The sequence below is a fragment of the Leuciscus leuciscus genome, assembly GCF_965113295.1.
Source record: "Leuciscus leuciscus genome assembly, chromosome: 6".
NCBI lineage: Eukaryota > Metazoa > Chordata > Actinopteri > Cypriniformes > Leuciscidae > Leuciscus > Leuciscus leuciscus.
Window position 1 is genome coordinate 27,276,031 of NC_138730.1, and position 20,237 is coordinate 27,296,267.

The 20,237-nt window shown below is 38.9% G+C and overlaps 3 protein-coding genes across 6 annotated transcripts in view; 2 read left to right on the forward strand and 1 right to left on the reverse strand.

The window, feature by feature from the left end:
- The window catches only part of rnf31 (ring finger protein 31), a 24,341-nt gene extending 15,413 nt beyond the window's left edge, over positions 1–8,928 (reverse strand). Inside the window, exons 1-2 of one of the 4 annotated variants that reach the window (XM_082172227.1) lie at positions 7,651–8,928; positions 1,307–1,506 (exon numbers count right to left, since the gene is read on the reverse strand). In XM_082172227.1, the coding sequence (XP_082028353.1) occupies positions 1,307–1,506; positions 7,651–7,816 (366 nt within the window). In that variant the 5' untranslated portion in view covers positions 7,817–8,928. Of the gene's footprint in view, positions 1–1,306; positions 1,507–1,899; positions 2,141–2,204; positions 2,338–7,650 lie in introns of those variants that run through there. The other 3 variants (XM_082172226.1, XM_082172228.1, XM_082172229.1) reach the window with 3 other exon arrangements.
- On the forward strand, positions 2,682–6,158 carry buc (bucky ball). The gene is made up of 7 exons (XM_082172247.1): positions 2,682–2,765; positions 2,914–2,971; positions 3,308–3,463; positions 3,555–5,057; positions 5,141–5,242; positions 5,377–5,487; positions 5,570–6,158. The coding sequence occupies exons 2-7, from the start codon at positions 2,965–2,967 to the stop codon at positions 5,599–5,601; spliced, it is 1,911 nt and encodes a 636-aa protein (XP_082028373.1). The 5' UTR covers positions 2,682–2,765; positions 2,914–2,964; the 3' UTR covers positions 5,602–6,158.
- Positions 7,202–13,657, forward strand: rnf152 (ring finger protein 152). Its single transcript, XM_082172269.1, has 3 exons — positions 7,202–7,327; positions 11,884–11,988; positions 12,345–13,657. Exon 3 carries the CDS (start codon positions 12,469–12,471, stop codon positions 13,078–13,080), a length of 612 nt encoding a protein of 203 aa, XP_082028395.1. The 5' UTR covers positions 7,202–7,327; positions 11,884–11,988; positions 12,345–12,468; the 3' UTR covers positions 13,081–13,657.
- The last annotated feature ends 6,580 nt before the right edge of the window (positions 13,658–20,237 follow it).

A 20,237-nucleotide genomic window follows, 5' to 3' on the forward strand; every position in this document is an offset into this window, starting at 1 on the left:
TCTCTCATAACCGGTAGTATAAAAAGCCTAAAAGCAAGCTTAATAGTTATTACTAGTTTGACATGACATAGAAGTTTTGTTAGGCTGTCAAAAAACTCCCTCACATTGCTCATCTAACGAGTGGACATTTCTCTGAACACGCTGTGAATGCCACAGAGAAAACGAAGGCATGCAAAATCTGAGGTAATATGAAATTTAGTTTTCTGCTCCAGATAAACACTTTTCAAAATAATATATTAATTTTAAAATGTTACATTAACATGGCGGTAATTTAAACACTGCCTTAGTAAAAATATAAAGCAAAATATTAAATGCGCAAAAAAATGAATAAATAAAAATAGTATTTTCAAGTCGACTAGCAGCAGAAGGCTATTGTTTAATCGACTAGTCTTGCACATCCATAATGAAGACCAAACCTAACCTTTTGTTTTAAAGTATTTTTTTAAGTAGCCTAAGTAAAAGTGATTTTCTTTGTGGATATTTTTCATCATTACATTTTATGGAGATTAAACAGGCCTGCAAATTTGTTGGGATGATAAAAGTTGGTTTACAGGAAGATGAATGGAAACACCCCACCATTTATTTGTGTGCCTTGCGTTAGCCTACTGTTTTTTGTTGTTGTTTTACACTTACGAATGTAATTATAAAACATGTTTTGTTTATGTACAATAAAAAAAGGGGAAAAAATCTTCAGCTTTACCAGTGAAAGAGTATGAGGTAAGATGTAAAAGTAGCTTTCCCAGTTTCACAGACAAGGCTTAAGCTAGTCCAAGACTAAAATGAATGTTTGAGCTGTTTTAACTGAAAGCAACTTGCACTGACATATCTTAAAATATGTCTGTAAAATATGCCGGTTGCATAAACATAGCCATTACATTATGACAGTGTCTTAAGTTCTAGTTAGTCAGGGGCAGTCAGTCTTACTTTTCGGTATCAAATTAAGCTAATCTACGTTTTTAAGTAACAACTATGAACAGTAAAGAAAAAAAATTTATGTCTAACTTGTAGAGGTTTATGCAACCGGCACTCCGATATTTACCTATACCTTGATATTTGATGCCTGTTTTATGATAGAAATGGTAACATCCACTACCAAATTTTTGGTAAAATTTCATCATTTAAGTGATTAATGTAATTCATAAATTAATGTGACAAGACACGAAGCATAAACGGAGTCCCCCACCCCCCATGTTTATGATCACTACATGCAAGAGCTCGGTTCATAAAGTCAAACGTTTGCTTCCTGCTGTATAATCATACACTATTTGGATTGCAGAAGAAAATGAATCATTACACCAGCTCTCACCTCATTCCTGTTATTTCCACTACTGTTCTCCGTCAGCATGCTTTCAGCAGCTATGTAGCGATATTTGCTGGAGGGTGGGAGAGGGATGTTGGCCATGGCTGCCACCCCTGCCCTCATCTCCTGGGCAGAGCCTGGAGAAGATAAGCTGCCTTCCGCATTCACCCTCACCTCCTCCAGCTGATCACTGAGAGACGCCATAGCTAAAAGTGAAAGTCAACAAAGCTTTAAAACACACAAGGCCTGAATAACTTGTGACAATCGTTTCTCATGCCAAAGCATTAGGAAACAAATTAACTAGCCTACATTATAGTTGGGTTTACAGTTCAAGTTTAGTGGCATTAGACAAGGTGGCTTAAGTTACTGATTTGTTATGTCTGAAGCATAAACAATAGTAAACAACACGTTTGGCGATTCACTTGTCAAACATACGGAGTCATTTTCTCGTTTATTTACAGTTAATGCTAATAATTTATAGATATGGACGACTGTCACATCATTCAAAAAACCTGTATGGATGTTTTTACACCTCTTTCATGTTAGCTAATACGCTAACGTTAGCTGTCTAGTGAATGGAAAGTGAAACCATAACTCACCCGAAGCTAGTTTGCTAAACCATTCTTCAAAATCCAATATACATTTCTGGATAAACTTATGTTTTACTGTTATTTGTATAACCTTTAATGGCAGACCTATTTATATACTCAAATAAAACAAATACATTTGGTTTAACGCGTCTGCTACCAGTCGTAAGATAGCAGGCTAACGCTTAGGAAATATCGCCAAAAACTCGTCAGCGACATTACAGAGAAACGTCTAGATGTGTCTCTGTTAATACTGTGCAGTCAAGTCAACTGTCTTAAGTATTTTATGGACTGTTGATAAATATTAACATACTCACCGCGTATTGACAGAGCAGCAGCGCTCTCATTCACTCATCTGTAAAATTTAAACATAACACTAACTTTACCCGCATAGAGGCGCTGTGACTGTTAGGACCTATGGTTAGAACGTATACAAACTGCATTTCATCAACAAACCAATTCTTATAAATGGATAAATGAGTAGATAACAAAAGAGGGATGAATGACTGACGGGAAGAGTTACCGAAATGTAAAAAGAAGTGTCAAAAGAAAACAAAGTCGTGTGAAATTTAATTGTAATACCAAACAAATGACACGTGTGATAAATTGAGCAACATTGTAATAATAATATGATAGTTACTTTATATGTTATATGTAGAGAAATAGCTTAATCTGCTTATGATAATGAAAACTGACGTGAGCGCTTTGCTGAATATGACAAATTGGATACACCTGCTGGCTGCCATTTGATTGCATTAATGTGGATCTCTGGAAACAGGCATGAAATCTATAAATCTGAAGTGCAAAGTTATTACGACAGAGTTAGTCGCTCTCGCTGTATACACATTTAAGTCCACTTTGTCACAGTCACATCTAAGGTTAGTTTTTTTGTCTCAATATGAAAGCATTTTATGTTTGAACAGTAGGCCTATTACATGCCTGTCTATTTTAAGATGGGCTAATTGTGCCCTTTTCTGACGTTGTTATAGTTTAATTAATGTTCTGAGTCCGGCATGTCTTTTACAGTATTGCGGTGTTTTGTATCCTGTGCTGTCTTTCTTTGTCTCCTCACAAGAAATGGAAGGTAACATTCTCAAACTTATTCTCTCTTACCAATGAAAAAGCTTTAAGTTGTTTTATTGCTTTTTAGCTGTGTGTGTGTGGTGTCCTGGTAAACCCTTTGGGGACTTCTTTTGTGTGTACTTTTAAGCTGGTCAGGATGGGAGCCCACCTTAAACCAGATGATGACATTATCAATGTTATTGTATGTTGAGTCAGTTCATGCAGTTCCTAGAACTCAAACCCATGAGTCATGACCTTGGAGCATTGCTAACTCCATGCTCTTCTCTACTGTATGAGCTACAGGAACACTGTAATTATGTATATACTATATCGTTTTTTTTCTTTCTTTCTTTTTTAGGCATAAACAACACTTCACAATCCATGGGAGTTGGGCAACCTCACCATCCAGTAAACCACACCAGACCTTTTTTCTATGTTCAGCCACCATCTCAGCCATATTTCATGTATCAATGGCCCATGAATCCGTATGGCCACTATGGCTTTCCAGGGCCAGGTTAGTGGGTTTTTTTTCAGTCTGTTTGAGACTTTGCTTATTGTTGTAGATTTCCTCTAGGTTTTTTCTCTCTTGCTCTCTTTTGTTCTAGCTTTGCACTATGGCCGTCCCTACATGGCCCCTTATCAGTTTATGCAGTATCCTGGGTACGTGGTTCCCCATGCACCCATGCAGCCAATCGATTACAGAAGAATCAACCCCCATTATCCCTCCGTTGCATCCTACGACTTGCGCGTCCGCCACCACGTTCAACATGCTGGGATGCATAGGGAGACTGCCTGTTCTGAGGTCCAAACAGATCCTAGTGATTCAGTCAACAAACTGATAGACAAAATTGAGAGTCTTAAGGCCTGTGAACAAGGTGACAAGGGGCTTAACACTGTAGTTTCCTCTACCCCTGATGTAGTGCAGGGAGAGAAGCTGGCCTGTTTAAACGAGGACTCTAAATTAGAGCTTACCTCTCAGGAAGGCAAGGAAGAGCAGGTCAGTGAGGTCACAAGGCCCACAACCTACAGCGACTCTGCGTATGATGCAGAGTCTAGCCAGGGTGTACTGGATGAATGCGTGTTATCAGATGTGCTGCCCCTTGACAGTTCCTCTGTCCATGAGGAAGAGGATGCCAATGAGGAAGATGACCAGCAGAGTGTTGCTGATGAAAAATGCTGCCAAAATGGGAAGTCTGTGACCAGTGCAACTGGCAATATGTTATGTAGTGGAGTCAAAAGCACTGCAGATCCAACAGAGAGCTGTGATTTAGAGGAACTAGGTGATGAGCAGTTGCAGAATATAGTGTCAACTAATGCTGCTGCAGCAATGGAGCCTCTTATAAAGTTCTCAGAAGACTTTGACCTGCCGTATCAAATCCTTCGCCTGCCCTGCAATAAAACTACAACTGGTCTCAGTCTTGAACGAGAGATTGACCCACTTGTTTACTTTGATTCTCCATCTGCTCTGTTGCCTCCACAAAACTATCTCTCCTCAGTTGGCAGCGCATATTCCTACAGCTACTACCCTCAGGTGACCCAAGAGCGCCAGAGTGTCTTGAGTCCATCCATAGATGAGCTCTCCTCCAGAGATGAAATGTTCTCCACTGACGTGGAGGATCTGGATCTTGTTCCAGGGCACGTGTATGTGGGTGGTGGCAGGCTGGCTGAAAGTGATGTGCCCGTTCGTTCCCGAAAAGAGCTCTTGAGTATGGAAAAAACGTGCTTGGTCTGCCAGAAAACCTGTGCGTGCTGCGGGTCAAGCTTGCAGGATGAGGTAGGAATGTGTAAGATGGCTGAACACAGCCATCCTGAGAGGAATGAGGTGTCTGATCAAGAGTGCGAGTATGACATCGAAGGAGAGGTGCGGAGTAACTGCGAGTCTCCGAGAGTTTCCAAGAGGAAGTGTTGCAGTAGGCACGCGTTACCTTCTTGTGGCCATCACAGTGCCAAACACAGGCACAGGAAGCTGCTGTGCGACGGCCAAGAGAGCTGTGATCTATTTGAGCAGGCTCGGGTGCATCCCAAAGGAGAATGCTGTGAGGAGTATGGTGCTCTGGCTAAAGCCGATAAGAGAATTCAAAAGGGTTCCCTGTGCAGGCCTTGTATTGGTAAGATTATTTTATTTTTATTTATTTTCTCCTTTCTAATGCCATCACAAGGTGGTCAACTCATGCAAAAAAAATATTTTTAGAACGACAGTGGAGAGAGGGTGTTGTGTCTGACCAAGAGAATTGGGCAAGTTGTGGTGCCAAACCAAGGTCGCGGAGGCAAGTTAGTGGACATCAAGATCAAGGTAGGATGTTTTATATTATATATTTTAAATGTTGAGACAATGCATACCTAGATGTCTGAAGTCTTCTGAAGTTATTCACTACAAGTGTCAAATATGCTTTGTCTTTTAAACTCTGTTCTCTTTGACTTCTAAAGGGAGAACTCCATTGAGAAGGCCGACTTGTAAAACAATCCATCAGCAAAGGCCAAGAAGTGAATATGTTGACTATGATGAGACCGAATTTACCTACTGCCAGAGGGGCAGAGGTGAGTTTAGGGGTTTTAATCAAGTTAATAAAATTGCTTCTGAATCTTTTATTTTATTTGTGCAACATCTTTGTCCCATCAGGTGCTATGAAGAAAAGAGGCACAAGATACTAAACCATTTTGCACTGCTGTAATACTTAATGTATTACCCTAAACTTGTGTAAAACGCACTTCACTATGAATGTACACATGGACACTGTTCTTGACTGTATGTAACTAAAAAGTATGACAGTGATGTACACCTTGCTGCATTTCCATTGCTCAAGTTAACTTTCTATTTTGGGTGCAATGCATTCATCTTAATATTATGTTGAGACCGCTCTCACTGGACCAGGCCTTGACCCATGCCGACAAGGCCTCTTTCACATGTGCCGCAGTCTGGGAGGTGTAGATCGTGTCTTGTGTGTAAGGGCTCTGAATTTTTGCATGGTCAAGGAATGGCCCACTGAGACCTTTTCAAAAAATGTTGACACTGGAGATGCAGCTGGTTTAAGGGGTGAAGCAAGGGGGGGAAAAAAGGATGAAATAAAGTGGACAATTTGGCAGTTTGGCCACTCTTAGTCCAGATGTGTCTTTGTTTTTATTACTGTGGCATTTTTTTTATACATCGTGTAATGTTTGACATGCAAAACTCCAATTGTCTGTACAGTGTTATTGTGTCATTAAAGTCTTGGCATTGCACTTGACCTATGTCTCGTAAGTGGTTCTCATCTCTCTCTCTCCCTCCCCCTTTTAAAAAAACCTTCACCAAATTTGTTTGCTGCTGTTGTCCATGTTTTTAATTTATGTGGGGGACAGATCATTAGTGTGGACTTGTCATGATTCCAGCATCTCAGTTGCAGGTGAACTTTGAAATGAGAACTCTAGTCTAGTAGGCTACTAGTTTTAGCCATGGTCTGGCTCTCCCCTCATTTTTTTTAAATATTTTTTTGGTATGGGCTTGTGAGATCCAGAATATCTGTTGAACACTGATTAGTAAAGTGGACCTTTAAAAGGGTGGTAAAATTAGTCAAATCATATCCCCAAAAAAAGGCTTGCCTATCTGATGGCTGTCTTAAATTTAACCGACCATAATTCTATTTACAAAAGTGACATCGGCAATTATATATTTACAAAAAACAGAAGTAGGCCTACCATATTAGCCCAATGTCACACGGACTCCTCATTCTCCATTTGATTTTATTATTTCAGTGTTGCAAGTGATACGTTATGTCACTTTGAATGACAGCTTTGACATTTGAATAGTCTGTTTTGATGGCTTCCTCTAAATTTAATCTTATTTTGCCCAGAGGAGTGGTGGTATAGAAATGGATAAACAACTTGTCATGCATTAAGCCTACTAAAGAATGCACAAAAAGTTTTTACTTCACTAACAGCATTGTCAATATCTTCACTGGTTCACAGTAGTTTAGTCCATTCAAGATTTATATCAGTGCTATAAATCCCACTTTATAAAGACATAAAACACGGAAACTGTTGTATATCGTTAATATTTCTGTTTAATGTTTACTTAAATTGAGGATTATATGATTTAGAATATTTGTTTTACTTATCGTGCAAGGCAAGTACGTATTTGTTTTGTGACAAATATAATCCGCCTTAAACGACTAAATTGATCAGACCTGTTCAGACCCGACATGCAGCGGGCTTCCTTATTGGCTGTTCTCTTCGCAGATGTCGCTCGCTATTGGCTGCGTTGTGGGAGTAGCAGTGAGCGTTTACAGTACAGCCTACAGCCTTTGAAGAAGGCAGAGGGAAGTATGACAGATGAGACGGTCTGCTCTGCATGCCATGTTCACCGTTTGCATAGAATAGATCAAAGAAGATCTCCAAATAGAAGGTGAGTTTTTCATCCCTCCTTTCAAAGATACAGACATAACACGACCTGGCTTTCGATGTGTGCATTCGCATCAAATTTAGTGCTGAGATTTTTTTTTTTAACTCTTAAACAGAGTTTACAAGACATGTTCGATCAGTCTTTGTTCACTTGCATTGATGCATATTTGCTGCATTACGTTTTTTTTAATCTGCGGTATTATAAACTTCGCTCAAGGTGACTTCATTAGAGCACACGTAATAAGTCTGTTAAAAGCAAGTTCATCCTCTGTACAAGATTTGTATTTTGTAGTATTATGCATCAGTGTAGTACGTTAGGTAACTTACTTTCTCTTTTACATAGTAGCAGAATGATCTCGGGCAGCTTTCTGTCTCTGTTCCGGTTTAAGTCTTGTTTTGATTGTTTAGAGGCACGCAACAATGGCTGCGTGTCAAAACAAAGTGAGCTTCCTACCATGGCACCCTTTATGGGTAGCATAGGCGCGTTGGACATTAAAAGCACATGCTGCCCAGAAATGTTATGTAGGCACCTTAATAGGTTTTGAGAGACAGCTAGTCTAAATATATCTGTCTTTGAAAACAGACATGCCCTGATAATGCCTGAACATGTTAAAATATTTTGGCTATCCCTAAAAACCCAACCTTTGGCTCATATAATCTGTTTTTATGTCATTTAACTTTAACAGAAATGTTGATATCAGATGCTGGTTGACTTTACTGTGTCCTTGGGTCTGGATTAGTAAATTCCACTGATATTATCTTACATTATCTCATCTTAGTGCATTGCTATCAGACGCTGCTTGATCCACTCAGTATTCAAATGGCCTTTTCTCTATACGCTTGGTTTCTTATTAACGTGTGTTTGTGTAGATGATCGCCGTTGTACTTAAGTCACTGTAAGGGTTCTGTTAATTTGACACCCGTTCAGACAGCATTTCAGTGCAAAGTTAAATGCTTATCTGATTCTTGTCACAAACACACCCAGATGAGTTGAAGTCCAGTGTGTTTCAGTACAAAAACAAACACAAATGAAAATCTGTATGACTTTGCTGCGTAAATTATGTATCGCCTTGGGATGTTTCACATTTCTGCATTGTTTACACAGGTTAATGTTGGAGGTGCAAAGTTTTAACACCAATATCCCACAGATGTCCTATGTTGGCTGAAAATAAAAGGCATCAAAAAGTAAAGGCCAAGAGCATGGATGAATGGCTCCCCTCCCTGCCCGCTCAAATCAGCGCATTGTCCTTGAGAATGCCACACGGTCTCAGTTTTTAAGTGTCGTTTTTCATTTTTTGCTTTGTCCCCTTTCTGACAAATCCCCTGATTCAGCTGCATCCATCAGGTTGATGCTTCGCCGTAGCGTGCAGCTGACAGTTTGTTATTTGCTTGTTTCACTGTCTTAGTTTTCGAGAGACACTCAACGAAGCTTCCACCATGGGGTTCACGTTTCTTAAAGCTGAAATCAGAAAAGCAGTTTCACATTTGATAATATCACTTGAGGTGCATCTAGTGTATAAATTCCATTGTATTTCGTAATGCACTTGATCCTCCTATTTTTTAAAGTAAAAGTAAAAAAAAAAACCCACAAGTATTTCCAGTCGAGGTAGGAAAATATGGCAGGTGAAAGCAAGCTTGCTTGGCATACAATCAGAGATTAATGCGAGTACAAAAGTGAGAACTCTTAGGAAATGTTCTCAAGGTTACACCTTCACAAGTATTTCATTTGATTTGGTAAATTTGCCCACAGGACATTTAATAGATTGGCACATTTTCTCCCCTGCGTGCCATACCAGCATTGCTGAAGGAAATTATGCAATGTGAAATTGAGCTGGAGTTGTTTTCATGGGAACTGAATTACTATGGATCACTTGAATTCTCCATCACAGCAAGATGGATTTGTAGTGTCCGCATTTGTTTCGTTTGCAATGCAAATTTTTTTCTGATTTTGTAATGATACTAGTTTGATGAGCATGAAATAATCATGACTTAATACGTTAAACTGGTCTTATTTAGCAAAAACGTTTTTAAGCCCCTTAGATTTATTAGTAAATTAAAAGTATTTGTGTGTGTAAGTCCATAAAGCCATCTATGAGATTGCTATAATGTGTTTTGACTGGAAATCCCAAAGAGAAAGGAAATATTTCCACTTCTCCATCACAAGATAATGTGCACCTAATAATGGATAAGCCCTCAGGGGCGTCCATCCATTCATACCACAATAGCAGGCTTAATTGCATTATTAATTATTTTTCCCCTTACGGGATGGAGTGAAATTATACTTATATGAGCAATTACTTGCATGGTGTAAACCTTTGAACTTGAAAGAGAAGAGCACACTGCGATAACTGATTTGTTTTGTATGCCATGGTCACATCATTATGTTATTGCTGTAAGTGTAACAAAAGGAAGTCTGGAGTGAAATGCTGAGAATGTGGACACAATTCATTTAACTTTAACTTTGTCACTTGATAAGTGTTCATTCCTTTCTCAGGTGATTGACATGTGTAGCACCTGCAGTCTTGAATATTCCCTTGAATAATCCTCCCTTAGTGACAAGCATTGAGCCAAGCAATTAAAATGCATATTAGCTGTACAGTACCTGAAGGAAACGAATGCCCTCAAATCAATTTTAGATGAGGTTAGGAAACATTTTTAAGCTCTGAATTGGTTAAGGTCAGAAGGAAGCATGAGTGCCGGAGGGGTTTTGAACTCTCATTCACTGGTCAGCTTCATGCATGCTTATAGTCATGTGTCATGCAGGTTTCAGAAATTTTGCCTGCGGGCTCAACAAAACTAGGTCACATTTTGCTGTTGCTTGTAAGGGGAATTTTTTCATCCAGTGAAAATGTGTACTCTCATTATGTGTGCACATAAACACTTGCTCTAAGTGGATTATGCTGCCCATTGGGTTGAACAACATTTTATGGCAATGAAACAACCCTGATTACAGGGTTATATTGATAACAGAACACATAATATTGCATTTTATTTATACAGTGTCCTTCCAAACATAAAGACACTTTAAGTTCCATGATATTATCATAAATATAAAACATTAAATAAAAGAATATACCAGTGTAAGAGGGATATAAGGCATAGAAAAAAAAGCAGAACAAAAGAGCACAAAAGACACAGATTAGCAGTCAAGGGAGGAGAAGTACTAGATGTGTCAGTGGGTGAGGTCTGAAACCCCCTTACTGTAGGTGACATGATCATTTAGAAATTACTCATATTACACAGCTGCCTGTGGTTGAGAGATGCACATGTGAAAAGTGACAGATAAAATGAAATTTATGCCAAACGTATTAAAAAAAATCGTACAGCAATAATATATCCATCCATATCCATTCAGTATATCCATTTCTAGCTATATGTATTTCAAATAATAAATATACTAAATATGTTGTAAACAGTGCATATTACAGACAATATATTTTTCAAAGTAATATAAAAGTCATATTTTTCAAAGTAATTATAAATAAATATATTTAATTTAAACCTTCCAATGCCAAAATATATTACAAAATGGTAAATTCAAATACAATTTAATATATATTATATATATATATATATATATATATATATAATATATAATATGAAATATAAATGTATTTAGATGGAAAATGTATAGCCAAAAATACGAAACAGGAAACATAAGTAACTAAAACCAAACAAATATATGTATTTAAACTTTTTTGTGAAAACATTCTGTGGTCATATGTTATAGATGCTTTCTTCCCATTTAAAATTTACCTCTAATTTCTCCTGGTCTAGACGACATCTTCAAAAGTGGCACATATTACCTCACTTTCCCTAAAAAGAATGGATGAATTGTACGACCCCTAAATAGAGTGCTGCAAGGACAAGGATGATGGATTTTTTTTAGGCCAAAACCATAGACTGTATAAAACAATGGACGTAGTGTCTGTGACGTCACCCGTAGGTTTCTGAAGAGCATTTTTGAAGGCCAAAGTGGGCGGAGCTGGTCGCCGCCATTTTGGCAGCACGTCACTCCCAGATAACCGGAATTGGGCAAAGAGGCGGGATGTGGGTGGAGCTGAGGTGCCTGGTTTTATACAGGCCTATTACCTACACATATTTTTGAGGACATGTCAACAATTAAAGCGAATACTTCCAATATAGTCTGTGTTAGTAAATGTTACGCTAATTATGAAATGCAGACTGTTTTATTCAGTCTATGGTTTCAGCCTACTGCTAATCACAGTCTGTCAGATTGAACTTGTTTTGTAAAAGGCGCCTGACAACAAGTGGCTAAATGGGACTACAGAGGTTGTCAGGGACATTAAACATCAGCCAAACAGATAAACTCATCTACTCGCTAGTCACACTCACAGCCTTGTTGTGTTTACAATCATGCTCTTAAGAATCATAAGCTTTTGTTAATAGTCCAAAAGTCACTGGAAAAATCCTATTGGGTTTTTGTTGAGGGAACCAGGGTGATGCTAACCGAGTCATCCTACAAAAATACGTCATTCCTGCCCCACTATAACTATTCTTTTTGTTTTTCATTATCATGCATTTTCCTTTATTTTACAGAGTTATTCCATTAGATGGGGAAGGATATTCCTTTGGACTGCCTTCATTTCCAGCTGTGCTCATTGACTGATTTAAATCCCTGGTTGGATCTGCACTAAACCCATGGTAAGAATTACTCCGTGAAGCAATCAAGTCATTTCACATAATCAGAGAAGTAATCACAGATAATTAACCAATTAAGTTGTTTTGTTTTTAGTTCACATACACAATTTAGCCTCAGCATTCATCACGATCCGTGTCTAAGCGCAGGGTGACTGTGGACAGTCCTAATCCCTGCTGATTTGTTTACTTATCCAGGACATCTACATCTAAGTCAAGCCTGACAAGAGTTTAGATCCAGCTCACAGCTAGCGCATAATAAATTAACCCCTCTGCCTGCTTGTGTATGTGCCAAAAGTGTTCCTTTGGATTAAATTCTTGACAGTCTGTTTTGACGCAACGTCCTTGTCTCACTTCCACAGGCAGAGCCAGACATGGATTAAAGCGCTGACGGCCTGATCAACACCGATTGGTCGACGGAGAAGTGCACTGGCATTACAAATCGCCAAGGATACTGTCATTGAAGCAACCAAGGAGATTTGTTTTATGTTTAACATCCACGTTTTAGGGTCAATGGAGACCTTGTCCCAGAGCTCCAGGCTTGAGTGCCAAATCTGTTTCAACTACTTCAGCCAACGGCGCCTTCCTAAACTCCTGCACTGCCAACATACCTGCTGCTCCGTATGTCTGAGCCATATGAGGCTCAGCCAAAGGGAGATCCGCTGTCCTTGGTGTCGTTGCGTGACACACATCCCCAGCGGCCTTTCGGTCTCGCATCTTCCCGATGACCCGGAAGTACTCTCCATTATCAGTCTTTCTCACTCCTCTGAACACACCCCTATCTTTATACACTTACCCAACAACGGTTGCTACCTACTGCCCGTCCCTATGGACGCAGACGGGGCACTGCTACCTGGACAACCGGCATGCCGGTTTGGCCCTAAAAGCGTTGAGGGAGAAAACGTCTCTGATGGGCGGAGCCTCATGTTGGGAGATGACATGGGTGAGGAGGGGATGGAGGAGGAGGTAAAAACCACAGCATGGACTGGGGTTTGCGCTGTGCTACTTGTGGCGTTTATTTTGATTTTTCTGCTGGGTATCGTATTGCATAACATGTCCTGCGTGTCCAAACGCTTCACTATTATTTCCTGTGGATGAGATGGATAGAACAGAAGAATTGAAATGGGCCTACCAATGTGGCTTGAAATCTCTTATGTGATTTCAAATACGATTGTAACTATATATGGTAGATGGTCAAGGGCAATGTCTATGTAATCTGTGGTATTTCAAATGTTTATGAAAGCTCTGATTCATTCATTCTTGTGGAATTTGTTCAATTAATGTGCAGAAATGTCATTAAAGAATCTAGCAGTGTTGACTCCATGTATTTGCATGTCTTGTATGTAACTGAGGGAATTTCACTTGGTCTCTAATACTAAACCAGAGTTGTGCGTTATTGACAGTCAGTAGGGGTTGTGCATTTTGTAGAGGTTGTGCAACACTAAATTGTAGAAATGAAATAATGTGCATACTATGTTAATAATGTAGCTGCACTGCCTTTGAATAATGTGCATTGCTTTATATGTATCAAATTGAGTCCTCGTTTTAAGGTGAGTTTCATTTGAGGCAGTTTCTTTAAAATACCACATCAAGTGTTTTCAATGGTAACAAACTGTATTACTTTTTTTACTTGTGGGTTTTGAATTTGCTTTTGATTAAATAAGTGAAAAAATCAGTCTCTGATCGATTTGGTTATTAATCATAACAGATCTTGACTTGTGCGCTATTTATGTAATTTAAAAGCTATTAATATGATAACCATTTGACACATGCTGCTTAAAAAGCTGCACAAATACAATAATGTTCAAGTTTGGAGTCTGTAGTAATGATTTTTTGTTAAATCATTTAAAATTGACAGTAAAGACTTTTACAGTGTTACAGAAAAACTTTTTGTTTCCCCCTGTACATCAAAGAATCCTGAAAATCTTCTGAAGGATCATGTGACACTGAAGACTGGAGTAATGGCTGCTGACAAGTCAGCTTTGCCATCACAGGAATAAATTACACATTAAAATAGAAATTATTTAATATACATTTTAATAATATTTCACAATATTACGGTTTTACTGTATTTTTTATCATGATGATCATGAAATGTAGCCTTGGTGAGCATAAGAGACTTCTTTCAGTTTCAAAAACAACAAAATCTTCCTGACCCCAAACTTTTGAACGGTAGTGTTTGTCAAAAATGCTTTTGCAAAAAAATATAAACAATATATAAAATATAAAATGCAAAAAAGAAACTTAAAGGGATAGTTCAGCCAAAAATGAAAATTTGTCATTATTTACTCACCCTCATGTAGTTCCAAACCTGTATGACTTTTTTTCTTCCGAAAATGTAAAAGATATTTTGAGAAATGTCTTAATAGAAGTCAATAGTTTGGTTAACCATCATTCTTCTAAAAATCTTCCTCTTTGTGTTCTGCAGAGATATGCAAATATAACATTTGTACATTGATATCCAAATGTGTGATGAGCTCTGGTCCGGTGTGGCTCACCATTTGCATCAGAAGCTGTCAACTACCCATCACACTTGATTGATGACAGCGTCTTTGCTGTTTTGGGGGAAAGATCATCTATCGTTCCTGGAATAGCATGCATTTCAGTTTCATGCATTTTAACATTCCACATTGTGATGTAATGTGTGGATGAATGCTTTTGCAGTTTATGTGACAAATCACAAATCAAATGATTATAATACAAGACAAATTATTATTAGTGATCAGTTGTTCATCAAGGTCATAGTATACATTTTGCATTCCTTTTTAGACCATCACTTGAATGCTTTTAAATTGTAATCTTATTGGTTAAGTGTGATTATAAATAGGCATGGTATATGGAAAAAATCATTTGATATTAAAGACATCAGCACATTTGAGTGATCCCAAAAACATTAAGAATGACAAGCATACGTCAGTGCTCAACATTGTAATTAACAGGTTTGGCTGATTCAGCTACACTTTTTACTCACAGGTCCATAAAATCAAGCACATAGCCATGCAATCTCCTTACACAAACATTTACATTAGAACAACATTTTATGTACGAGCATTCCACAGCAATTAACATTGTTTGTGTTCTTTATTTTTTTATGTACACATAACACTGTACTTTGAGTGTTATGACCCTGCTACAACAGGGCTTCAAATTCAGCTGAGGGAGTGAAGGTAAATTTGACATCTTTCTCTCTTCTGGCCTTCTCTTTCTCTATATATTTATTTCCTTCTTTTTTTTATTTTTTTTAAAGAAAATCATGCAAATGCAGGAGTGGATTTTTCTTGATCACTGTTGGAGCAAATTAGAGCGCAAAAAATATTTGCTATGATCTCTTACAACCCCATTTCTATGGAAGCCTATTTCTGTCACATAAAAAAAAAAATGCTTTGGTAAATCACAATTCTGACATAAAAAGTCAAAAATTTACAATGACTTTTTATCTCATAATTTCTACTTTTATGTCATAATTATGGTCAGTGCTGGGGAAGTTTTAAAAGTAATGCATTACAATATCGCGTTTCTCCCTAAAAAAGTAACTAATTGTGTAACATTTTAGTTACATTTTATGGAAAGTAATGTGTTAGCTCTGGGCTGCACTTGCTTGCTTTGTTTTTTAAAAACAGCATAAAAAGTTATATTTTTTGCCGATGTAAATGCCCTTTCACACTAAAAGTGAAATGAAGAAAGAAGCCTCAGAATGAAAGAAATGCAAATTCACGCCTGTACTGTAGAGGGCGCAGCTCAAACAAACCTGATGAAGAATGGGATGCAGGAGAAGAAAGTTCAACACGCTTACTTTTAGGCCCTGTCCCAAATGGCACCCTAAGCACTCGTGGTCTTCCTATGAGTCCGCACTTTCGTGACGTAATGCCGCTTTGACTGGCCCTGTCCCAAATGGCGCACTTCATGCGGACTTTCGGTCTCGTGGACTTGAATTGCGCGTGCTCGCTGAGTCTACGAGTCCGTAGGCCGTCCCATTCAGCATTTTACCGCTCTGAAGGCCCTGTCCCAAATGGCGCACTTCAAGCGGACTTTCGGTCTCGTGGACTTGAATTGCGCGTGCTCGCTGAGTCTACGAGTCCGTAGGCTGTCCCATTCAGCATTTTACCGCTCTGAAGTGTGCTCAGCAGCGCCCCCTTTGTACCCTTGAAGCGGTCTTCCACGAAGCCCGCATAGAAGCAGGCTCCACGCACTTTAACTACCCAGGAATCCTTGCGAAAGGCCAATCAGACAACAGATGGGAGGAGATTTCACTCACGGATAATTGTTGACATGGCTGAGAAGAAAATATTACGGTTTTTACAAGCGGGAAGGAAGTCGACCGGAAGTTGAAGCCGGCCGCGTGCCACCATCTTGTAGCAGAACTTCACCTGCTGTTAGCATCCCATTGACTCCCATTCATTTTGGCGTCACTTTGACAGCGAATAACTTTACATCTGAGGTGTTTGAAGACTCCATTTGTCCATTATTTATTTCTAAAGAAACACGACAATGTATAAAATGCTCCATTACCTTGTACCTTACGTTATGGCCCCGTAAAAACAGTTTTTGTAAAAGTAGGCTAACGATTGCGTCATAACCACGCGACTCTCTGTCGCACAGTAGAGAGATTACCGTATTGACGGGAGGAGAAGCTCGCGGGCAATCGGGGAGACGTGGAGGCAAAATGACAAAATAATTCATCAGAATACCTAGCAAAAGTTTCTCCTGCTCCTAGCTCATGGACACCTCCTACTCACGATCTCCGTCTCTGCAAGATTCGGAAGGGAATGATTCAGATTTCTCATGCCACAGCCACTAGAAGACAGACGGGTTGCGTACGTCACATCTACGCCGTCAAGCTCAGTTTGAGTCTGCGCGTCAGGAACGGAAGTCCTAAAAAATCGCTGAAAATGGGCTTCACTTGCCTCAATTGAGTTCCAATGAGATGACTCTGTCCATTTCTTATACTGTCTATGGGTTTTTATGACCTAAATGTACATTTTACCAGTTGTTACCTACAGTTTATACAAACATTATTGTCATCGAGCAGTGGTTGATGTCTCAAACATAATAATAGCGCGTTTAATAATACGATCGCATTATGATTCATTAAATAAATAAAACCGAATGGCAGGGCTTTACTGAGTCATATGTAAACATAGTATGAATATTGAAACCTGTAAATTGAAAAAAATATGTTTAAATTATGTTTTAAAACTGTAATCTTAGTTCAAATGGAACATTATGTATTATGTACAACTGTATACATCATTTAAATAAGCATGATATATCTATTGTCTAATGCCCAGGCGATATGTTGCCTTTGGCTTGCTCAGTTGGGGATATTTTGGGGATATTTAATTTAATTTTATCAATCAATAAATTCCTCTTGAAACAAACTTTGTTGTATTATTTTAATTTAATACTGTGAAGCTGCTTTGATACAATCTGTATTGTGAAAAGCGCTATACAAATAAACTTGACTTGACATGCACAATATCAAAATATAGAACTGTAACATTAGGCTGTGTAGTGGACATGGAGATAAGACGTCGGAGCGCAAAAATGTGATTTCTCCTGTCCAACAACAACCAGACCGTTATTTCCGGCATGCCGATCGAGTCTGTCCCAAAAATACCTCTCAATGCGCCCTCGTGGACTCGCGCCAAGGGCCCTATAGGTCTGCACTACATGACGTCACCAAAGTGTGGACTCTGAGGAAGTCCACAAGTCCGGAGTGTGCCATTTGGGACAGGACCGAAGTGTGCTCAGCAGCGCCCCCTTTGTACCCTTGAAGCGGTCTTCCACGAAGCCCGCATAGATGCAGGCTCCACGCACTTTAACTACCCAGGAATCCTTGCGAAAGGCCAATCAGACAACAGATGGGAGGAGATTTCACTCACGGATAATTGTTGACATGGCTGAGAAGAAAATATTACTGTTTTTATGACCTAAATGTACATTTTACCAGTTGTTACCTACAGTTTATACAAACATTATGGTCATCGACCAGTGGTTGATGTCTCAAACATAATAATAGCGTGTTTAATAATACGATCGCATTATGATTCATTAAATAAATAGAACCGAATGGCAGGGCTTTACTGAGTCATATGTAAACATAGTATGAATATTGAAACCTGTAAATTGAAAAAAATATATTTAAATTATGTTTTAAAATTGTAATCATAGTTCAAATGGAACATTATGTATTATTATGTACAACTGTATACATCATTTAAATAAGCATGATTTATCTATTGTCTAATGCCCAGGTGATATGCATAATATCAAAATATAGAACTGTAAAATTAGGCTGTGTAGTGGACATGCAGATAAGACGTCGGAGCGCAAAAATGTGATTTCTCCTGTCCAACAACAACCAGACCGTTATTTCCGGCATGCCGAGCGAGTCTGTCCCAAAAATACCTCTCAATGCGCCCTCGTGGACTCGCGCCAAGGGCCCTATAGGTCTGCACTACATGACGTCACCAAAGTGTGGACTCTGAGGAAGTCCACAAGTCCGGAGTGTGCCATTTGGGACAGGGCCACTGTCGGGAAGAAGTCGAGAAGTCTGCTGCGGAGTCCGCATCAGTCCAGGCTCGGCAAAAGTGCGCATCGAGGGCGCATATCGACCGCAAAGGGGGCGCTCGCGAGCACCCTTCTGAGGCCTAAAATGACAAATAGGACACCCTACGGTCTTAACGGACACGCGGCAGCCATTGTAAGTCCACAAGACCGAAAGTGCATATGATGTGTGCCATTTGGGACAGGGCCTTAGTAGTAAAAATTTAAAAAAAATAATATGATGTTTATTTATTTATTGTCATTTTTGCTTATTAGTATGGTTGAAGTGGATCATCAAAGGTCAGCAGCAAAGACATTGGTTAATAAAGTAAGATTAAATACATTAAGTATATTTGTGTCATTTAATATATTCAATTATTGAAGATTTGCCTAATATTCTGAGATTGCATTTGCCTTTTTTAAATTGATTTTGAATAACACTGAATCAGTTTTCTTTCTCTTTTTTTTCTTTTTTTTTCTTTTGAAAGTGTTCACAGTGCACACAATGCCACTGCACTTACTCGCGTCACGATTTCTCTCAACATGAGGACAGGAGAGGTGTCAGTCAATAAATGGAAAACAAGCGTTACTTAAAAAAGTAACTCAGATATTTTGTTGTATATAAAAGTAATGCATTACTTTACTAGTTACTTGAAAAACGTAATCTGATTACATAACTCAAGTTACTTGTAATGCGTTACCCCCAAAACTGATTATGATTTTTTAATGTCGTGGAAATGGGCTTTCATGCGTATGTCTATTAAAAGATTTCTGCTATAGTTCACTTCCACATTTCAAACCCAGAAATGTGAAAAGGCTACATATAACTTTAACAAAGACTTTGCCTGTACATCCCATGGAAGGGCTTTGTTTTGACTGTAAGCGTCTGCTCAATGAATAAATGTGTAAATGCAGAAGAGTGGAAGCTGTTATTGCAGTAAAATCAGGAACAACACATTATTAATCCCCAGTGCTTTGAAAGTAAATGTTTACCAAGAAAATATGGGTGTGGTGGTGTTGTTCCAGCAACATCCACATACTTTTGGCATATGTTTGGCAGCCACTATATTTAGAGCTCTGCCTAACAATGCCAAAGGAGCACACCTCATTTACCTTGGCCTGCATCTGTCAACATGCTACAGAACTGCACGCATTTGCTGAAATCATGCAAGAGTACTAGGCTGCACTGTACATGATTGATGGTGTTGTCCACATGTCGGTTTCTCCTCTAACTTTAGTAAATCACCTATCCAAAGGGGCCTTTAACAGGCCATTAACACACAACACATTTTGGCAGTCACAGTCACAAGCATGTTGTCATCAGCTTTTGAAATTTATATTAGGAAAATATAGGGATACAAATATTGTCAGAACAAAGAGCTTGGGATAAAAGGGTAAAAAAAAAAAAAAAAAAAAAAAAAATCAGTTCTGACCAATTTTCAGTCTTGAGTGTCATTTCACGAGTTCCTTTGCCCATATAATCTTTAAGCTAATAAGGTTAAGTATATTTGGCTTGCTGTCCGCAGTGGTGGGGCTCGAGGAAGCAGCTTCAGCTTCAGCTTGAGCTTAGATAGACCCCCCAGTGGGACTACTGATGCTTGGATGATGAGTATGGTAGCAAGATGCCTAAATTATGGTGGAGTTGGGGAGGTGGAGGGATGCCAAAACAACTGATGCCAGAGCAAGGTGAGCGGCTGCTTAAATGCCAT

What these genes read in the sequence shown, in the direction of transcription:
- buc (XM_082172247.1), top strand. An exon ending in CTATGGCTTTCCAGGGCCAG is followed by an intron (nt 3,464 to 3,554) that starts GTTAGTGGGTTT and finishes CTTTTGTTCTAG; the next exon opens with CTTTGCACTATGGCCGTCCC. An exon ending in TAGTGGACATCAAGATCAAG is followed by an intron (nt 5,243 to 5,376) that starts GTAGGATGTTTT and finishes TGACTTCTAAAG; the next exon opens with GGAGAACTCCATTGAGAAGG.
- rnf152 (XM_082172269.1), top strand. Translation starts at nt 12,469, where the DNA reads ATGTTTAACATCCACGTTTTAGGGTCAATGGAGACCTTGTCCCAGAGC.